The sequence below is a fragment of the Myzus persicae genome, unplaced genomic scaffold (assembly GCF_001856785.1).
Source record: "Myzus persicae strain clone G006 unplaced genomic scaffold, MPER_G0061.0, whole genome shotgun sequence".
Lineage (NCBI taxonomy): Eukaryota > Metazoa > Arthropoda > Insecta > Hemiptera > Aphididae > Myzus > Myzus persicae.
Window position 1 is genome coordinate 1 of NW_019100697.1, and position 8,706 is coordinate 8,706.

At 31.2% G+C, this 8,706-nt stretch overlaps 1 protein-coding gene across 1 annotated transcript; it reads right to left on the bottom strand.

Annotated features, from left to right (window-relative positions):
- Nucleotides 1-425: 425 nt before the first annotated feature.
- Nucleotides 426-1,330, bottom strand: LOC111042520 (zinc finger protein 525-like). Its single transcript, XM_022327147.1, has 3 exons — nt 1,243-1,330; nt 511-1,037; nt 426-443 (listed from the first exon to the last, which is right to left on the bottom strand). Exons 1-3 carry the CDS (start codon nt 1,328-1,330, stop codon nt 426-428), a joined length of 633 nt encoding a protein of 210 aa, XP_022182839.1.
- Nucleotides 1,331-8,706: the final 7,376 nt, after the last annotated feature.

Sequence of the window (8,706 nt, forward strand, 5' to 3'; positions counted from 1 at the left end):
AACCGTCACCAAAACTCCAATTTTTGTACCACCTTAATAAAAAGCATATGTATAGATTGGTATACACTCGCTGTACAAGTTTCAAAAATAAGGACTAAGAATTACGGTGTCCAGGTCTAATATCTGAAAATAGGAAATTATCGATCTGCAATTCCGCGGTAAATCCTATACTTACCATCCGTATACTCACCCGGCATAATATAGACTCACCCGGCTAAGTATATCTAGACTCACCCGGTATAATATAGACTTTAGATGTCAAAAAACAAAACAATCATGAATTATTTATATATATTTTAAAGAATTATAAGAAAACTAAAAAAATATCAATAGTAAATAAGATAAATAAGATAAATAAGATAAATAAGATAAATGAAGATTATATATCTATATACATAATATAATAGTCTACTGTTTTCATTTTTTCATTTGTCATGGTGATCCTGAAAAAAAACAATATCAATGGTAATAAATTTATAATTTTTTTTCAATAATGTCTCAATATATTACCATTTTAGCACGATGATTGGAAAGCATACAAGGAACAGGAAATGCTGCATTACACTTGTTGCAATTGTAAGGGGTCTTTAAGGAATGCATTCTGTTATTGTGATACCTTAATTGCCGTTCCCCAGAATAATGTTTATCACATTGTGAGCATTTAATTAAAGAATTTTTATGTATCAACTTAACATGTGTATTTAAATTCCTCTTATCAGAAAAAACTTTGGCACACTCTTTGCATTCATGTTTTCTACCACCGGTATGCAGCATTTCGTGTTCACGTAGAATATCTTTCCTCTTATAAAATTTTGGACAATATTTACAGGCAAATGTGCCTGGACGATGAGTGGACATATAACTCTGAAACCAGCAATTGAATTTAAAATATAAATCACAATTGTTGCAGTGATATTTAAACGGCCGGTCTTCACTACTCGAAGTGGATTTCATTGAGCCATCATCCTCACTCATGATTTGACTTTCAGGATTGACATCTTCATCTGATGTGTCTGGGTCTGTGTCTGTGTCTGTGTCTGTGTCTGTGTCTACTGTAATATAAGTTAAAACTATTGTCATAATGTATTTTAAAAAAATTCTCATAGTTAAATTATTAAAATTTGTATGTGGTTTGTACAATTGGACATTGTGTGAGCAATATAGGAATATAAAAATATAGTTGACGATGGGGCAGAAATTCACACGATAAAAGTAAAATGTATAAAAAAACATATGTATTACCTGCTTTAGTTTGAGGAGATGCAGGATCGTTGACTGTTGCCTGAGGTGGGTCGTTGACTGTTGTTTCTGGTGGGACGTCCACTGCCATAGTCTCTACTGTAATATAAGTTAAAACTATTGTCATAATGTATTTTAAAAAATGCTCATAGTTAAATTATTAAAATTTTTATGTGGTTTGTACAATTGGACATTGTGTGAGCAATATAGGAATATAAAAATATAGTTGACGATGGGATGATAAATTTTTAATGAATATGAAAGAATTATTAAATAAAAATGTATTAAAATATCTTGATTTTGAATTTATAAAGTTTATTAATGTAATGGATAAATGGTGGCATCATTATGCAACCATTAATGATCACCATACACATGTGTTGTAAGTATGACGTATATTTTAAAACAATAATTAATTAAAATATTGAATTTCAAATAGTAAAAAATAAAAAAAATTAATAATCAACGTAAAATGTATAATTTAACAGATATCCATATATTAAAGATTACCAATCATTTGATGTGTCAATTGACGAAGATTCTGTAATCGAATTCTATATATTTAAAGAAGAAGAAATTGAATTGTATGTAGTTTGTGCATTATATACCTATAATGAACATTCTACTGTCTCACTACAGTACAATACGGTACTTGTTAATACTTTTACGCTATGTCCTAACTAAATCCGTCTTGACAGCACTTTTATAACACTTTTTTTTTTCATTTTAGCTTGATAACATTTTTAATCATATCCAAATAATAATGGCGGTGTTGAATATACATTTCATCGCATCAAAAACATCACTTAAAATAATATTAAATAAATTAAACGAAAAACAGTTAGTCCAAATCAATCAAATAAATAATAAAACAATATATTACATAGATGATCTTCAAAAAATAACTATTTATAAAAATACAAATAAAAATTTAACGGCAAGCAAAATTCTTACTATAACCGATGTAACATATATTATGACTGCTTTGTTTCATGGAGTAAGTGGCAATAATCACGATTCACAAATTCAAATAATTTATTTAATTGTGTTTTGTCATCTGTTTCAGCTTCCAACAATAGTCTTTTGTAAATTACCTGTAATAAAGACATCATGTGATAAAGATTACATAATTCAAAAATTTATAAAAAAATACCAGTTCATCAAACAATTAATTACCAACATAACAATAACACTTACAACGACTCCAGAACAAATACACATTGACTACACTAACCATTTACACAGTTACAAACAACTATTACAGAAAAAAGTACCAACATTAATTACTAAAAAAAATGACTCAACCTTAACAATTGACGAACTTATGGACCTAATATTACAACCCAACAACCAACAACCAACAAATACAAACAGTAACATTCAACATAACATACAGACATATAACATAGAAAATTTAAAAATCAAAATAACAGACTTTTACCTGACCGACACTCAATTAATGAGTTATATAAAAAAAAATTATGTTTTTTAATATTTTTATTATTTATTATTTTATTTTTATTATAATGATGCGGTTGGCTAACGAGGACCGCTCCTTAATCAGTTTACCTTAATATTGTGTTATTTTTGTAAATGTATTGTATGTAATTTTACTTGTGTCCTAATTGTTTTAGTTTATATTTACTGTGCCTGTAATTCTGTTGCATTTTTTAGGCCATCACCCTAGCTATCTTATTTTACTGAATTATTGTTATGTACTGTACTAATACAATATTTCCTCTCTACGGTCACACTGCAACGAGTGGCCTCGTATTTCTTATTATCAAATTAATCTGATAACATGATTATCCACGCGACCACGCCGACGTCAAAGTAATGTCTTATTATTTCATTATTCTCATTTTTATTATGTTAATTATATTAAATTTTTGATCGTAAATCACATACTTACCTGATGATACTTACTAAGTATCATTATATTTCAATTATTTTATCAGAATATATTGTTTTTTTCTTTTTTTTTATCGATCAAAAAATACAACGGCCATAGTCATAGACGTTACGTTAATTACTTTTTTTTTTGGTATCTTCAATATAATATTTTTAAATGAAATTGTACAATTCATATTTTCTTAAAAAAGTCAAGATTTGGAATGTGGTGTCTGCATTTGGTCCTAGGGCTGCGTCTAATATATATATATATATATTTATAATTTTTTTTTTTATCAGGTTTTGCGCCCGTTACTGTACATCGTTAGCGCGAGTCATCAATTAATTTACGTTTTTCCACACCAAACTATAACGTTATCATTCTTCTCTAAATACTATCATTGTCTATGTGTAATATGCGGGGCCCAGCTCTGGCGCAATGGCCAGTCGAAAAGCTGCTATGTTTAGCATAGAAAAAGCCGTAAAGTAGGTCCTGGGTTCAAACCCGTAGGAGGCCGTAAATCTTTTTGTTTTTTTTTTTTAATCAGTCTAGGTTTAAGACATAATTATTATTATATACCTTAGATCGTAAGGTTAAAAATTTGTAAAAAAAGAGATTACAAAAAAACGTTGTATGCAAGGATAGTCGGTAACGACAATACGACATACACTACGGGCATACACTAACCATCCCCTTACTCCGCTCCAAATATCACGGAGACGGTGATCTCATTGTGCATCGGTGGTCTACCGCGGGACTCACCCGGCAAATGAAAAAAGTTCTCAACGGGGGGGTACCTCTCGATTTTTTGACGAAAAACCACAACTACCCCGATTGATACCAGCACTCACGACGTTGTTCGGGGACCTTAAGCAATTGTATTGCCAAAGTTATAAAACGTTGATACTATAATTATACCGTAGTGTAGAGGTATCCGCGTATTATAGTTCTACACAGATTTGACGTTTATTCGGACTTGCTGCGGTAATCAGCTCCTCATCGCTAACCTGTTCAAATGTTATCCCTAAAAACTTATTCACAGGATAGCAGACTACCTACCCTTTCCGGGGACGTATTTTTTATAGCTGTAGGTACGACGGTTTTTTGTTTACAAAGTTTCCAAACTTATGATATATCATGGCGTTGCCGCATGATGCCAGTACATCGGACTCTCTGCGATATAAATCATGCATATAACTGGAATTCATTGATTCTAACAAATTAAAAATTTTAATAATAGCATCCTATACCTGGAGATGCTGTACTAGCCACGACAAAAGGATATCCCTATCTTGGTGGTATCGTGGAAAGAATTGACGGTGACAACATTTACGTTAAATTCCCATCGCAGTACGAAGATGCACCATTTAAATACCAACGACATGAAGTCATACCCTACCAAACCCAATTCATAAATGGAAAATTTATGCCTCTCAAACCGGTGACCAAACTACAAAGAGCCTACAAAAGAAAAATGATTTTAGACTATGAAAATAATTTAAATAATTACTTATATCACAATAAAACAGTTTTAACTAGCATCTAAATCGCCATAGTTAATACTATTTTGGTAACCGGTAACCGTTTCTTCAAAGATATTTCAAATACTATATACTTGGTACATCCCACTACATTACATTTACTACTGTTTTTATATATATCATACGTAAAATACATTTCAAGAACCGGGTTCTTATATTGGCATGACTTTTTTTGGATCGATAGTCATTGTAGATTGCGCTGCAATAATATTTTCCCTCCAATTTGGTTTTGTATTCGATAATTTTATTTGTCTTATTATTTTGCTGTTTCAAAATGACTTCTAGGCAAAGAGCTGAAAGAATTGTCAGGATTGCTAGGGAGAGTTGTGTTGCAGCGACAGATGATAAAGCTCCACAACCCCCCAATAACCCGATCACACCACGATTTAGTGATTGTAAGTATTTCATCCTTTTCATTAATATTTTATTTAGTTTAATTAATTATGTTATTATCTATTTTAAGTTACATATATAATGACTCAAATATTTGTTTTGTGTTCTTCATTAAGCTTCTAAAAAATAAGTAACTAAAAACGTAATATAAGTCTAAAATAATTTGTACACATTCCATCCAATTGAATAAAACAGTTATGCGTCAGTTGTGGGTATGTATGACATAACCGTAGTCAGAAATTGATACGGTGATCGGGTGATATACCTCGACGTTATAAAAATGATGAATTTCCTACCCATTGAGTAATAGTGACGCATAAAAATGTTTAACCCTTTGACGAGTGTATATAATTTGGTATCGATTACCCAGAGAGTAAATTGTTTTTATAAAAATATTGGTATTCTGCATAACCCTTTATAGGGCAGAAGGTAAAATATCATCCAATTTTTATGAAATTTGGTATACTTACTCAGTAGGATACAGGTAATTTGGGAAAAATAATAAAAAAAAAAAATTTTTATCCGCATTGCTAAAAAAGATTATGGGAAAATAGTATCCCATTGCCTACTCGGCGAGTTGGAATTAGCGTATATAAAATACTAATTTTTTTACCACCATATACAACAAAAATTACATCTACATATTTTTACCAAAAAAATAAATGGTTATAAGTATATCGCAAAAAAAGTTATTTTATTAACCCGGCACACCCTACAGACTCACCCGGCATACTATTTGGACTCACCCGGTACAATATATTAGACTCACCCGGCACAACATAGACTCACTCGGCATACTATTTAGACTCACTCGGTACAATATATTAGACTCACCCGGCACACCCTATAGACTTAAATTTGTGGATAAAGTTGTGGTGGGGGCGAGTTGTCCAGAAAATAATACTTTGTCCAGGATTACTACAGTAAAATACCAAGTTTAGCGACCACTACTTTTCAATTTAATTTCAGCTTCGAAATACATATTTATTATATTTTTAGTTATAGACCAATCGAATATTGGACAAATAGAATATGAAGAACAATATACAGAAGACTTGTATGCACATTGGCTGACGATACGTTGCCCATTCTGTATTCAAAAATTTATATATGAATTTACATTACTCTTTCATATTTTTAATGATCATTGTACCGATCATTGCCCATCAATTAGAGTACGCCGTCGAGAAGTAAACATTGCATTAAATTCTTACATTAAAAAAATGGCAATTTTGCAAATGCTGTCTATAATTATATTATAATTATTCATTTATTTATATAAAATCAATTTTATTTTAAAAGGATTTAGTAATGATGGTTGCATCCGCAATACAAAGATTCAGTGTAGGAGGGGCAACTACAAGTGAATGTTTATTGAATTATATATGCAGCTATGGGGCACATATTAATTCAGAAGAACTGAATGCATTTTTGATCGATAACGTGGGCGCCATACAATTCTTTGCAAATTCCCAATGTAATGTATGTAACAATTTTACTTACACAATAATATAATTACACAAAAGACACTTATACTCGGGGTAACTCACAGGGAATTATCTCGACACCGGTGGCCAAACAATTATTTTAGCACCTAATTTCTCCAAAGATTTCATACATTTCAAACTTATCATCGTATAGAGTTCGATGCTGTAATAATTTTGAAATTTTTTCTGCTCATTGCAAACCATTATTTAAGGTGGTTTAGGGCGGGGAAGTGATCTGCGGTGCGGGGGGCGGTAATATTACGTAATCTCAAACAATGCGCATTTAGCCGACGCAAAATATATTATCTCACGTGCGATCGCAGCAGATGACCTTTCGTAAACACTCGAAAGATGATTTAAAACTTGAAACGGGGCCCGAAAAATCTTAAAGAATTAATAAATTAACGAAATCGTGACGATGTAGTAATAATAAGTTATTACGTATTATTAACAAATCAAACAGGGAGTTGCACTAGGAGTATTTTCGGTTGTTAGGGGAGGTCAAAATGCGAATAAAACCAGGAAAAAAAAATTGAGGAAATCTCGAAAAAAAAACTTAGGACCACTAAGACGGGCATTCGAATTTAGAAGTATAGTTGATATTTTCACACAGTTTTTACTTTTTATTATTAATTGATATTGTTCAATTGTTGTTTTGGTGATAACAGAAACTAGATAATGATTATTTCATGGTGTAAATAAAAATATTCAATAGTTTCTTCCATGCTTGCCCCCAACAATCGCTATCTCTAAATAGCATGTTCTAAGTTCTAATGTTTGTCGAACTATAATAGCTGTAGCTGAAAGTTCTAAATAAAAAAAAAAAAAGTTCTAATGATACTATTGTTTAGTTTTAAATATTTTATTCGTTTTATTTAGGATAGTATAATTCTATAATTTTTTGTATGTCTGAATGTTTTGAATAAAAAATGAGCTGAGATCCGGAGAATTTTGTTTCAACTGTTGTTGTAGATGGAGGCCGGTAATGTATTGATTGAACTGTGTGTGTCTTTTTTATAAATTGTAGGATTTCTTCTGTTGAAAATGATGTGTTGTAATTTTTTTTTGGGTAAACCTGTACTAAATTTGTTAAAATATCCTTATAATTATTGATTTCTGTTATGTAATTCTCTTGAATAGTATCAGTTGTTAATTTTGAGAAACGAGTTTGAAGTATGCTGTTTATGAAATTTTTAATGAATATAAATTATTTTTGAAATCTGCTGAATATGTGAGTTTTATTAGTTACATTTTGGATTTTTATTTTTGTTTTTAAACATTTAATTTGTTCATTTTTGTCTAATCAGTCGTTACTCATATAGTAAAGTAGACTGGTTTTTTTAAATCATAATATGACCTTCATCCATTGTGATTTATATACAGCAGTAACAATTGATCGCCATAGACTATATGACAGTGATGATGATGTAAGCAATAATAGTTCTGATGATGAGAGTGATGAGAGTAAATACAATTATGCTAGTTCTACCAGTGACGATTGTACCAATTCAAATAGTGATGAAAGTAATAACAATGCTAACTGTATATTTTATTTTTATGGAGGCATTATTTGGATATATTTTTAGTTCCAGATGACAAGTATGAATGTGCTGATTGCCACAAATTGTTTAAATTTAAATCGTGGTACAATAACCATATGACAACACACGCTATTGTTGGGGTACATCAGTGTCAATATTGCCCTAAGAAATTCAAAAGAAGGGATAATCTTAAAAGGCATTTCTTAGTCCACTTTGGTGGCACCAATCATGATTGCATCCATTTTCGGGCCCCGTTTCAAGTTTTAAATCATCTTTCGAGTGTTTACGAAAGGTCATCTGCTGCGATCGCACGTGAGATAATATATTTTGCGTCGGCTAAATGCGCATTGTTTGAGATTACGTAATATTACCGCCCCCCGCACCGCAGATCACTTCCCCGCCCTAAACCACCTTAAATAATGGTTTGCAATGAGCAGAAAAAATTTCAAAATTATAACAGCAACAAACTCTATACGATGATAAGTTTGAAATGTATGAAATCTTTAGAGAAATTAGGTGCCAAAATAATTGTTTGGCCACCGGTGTCGAGATAATTCCCTGTGAGTTACAGGATAGCAGACTACCTACCCTTTCCGGGGACGTATTTTTTATAC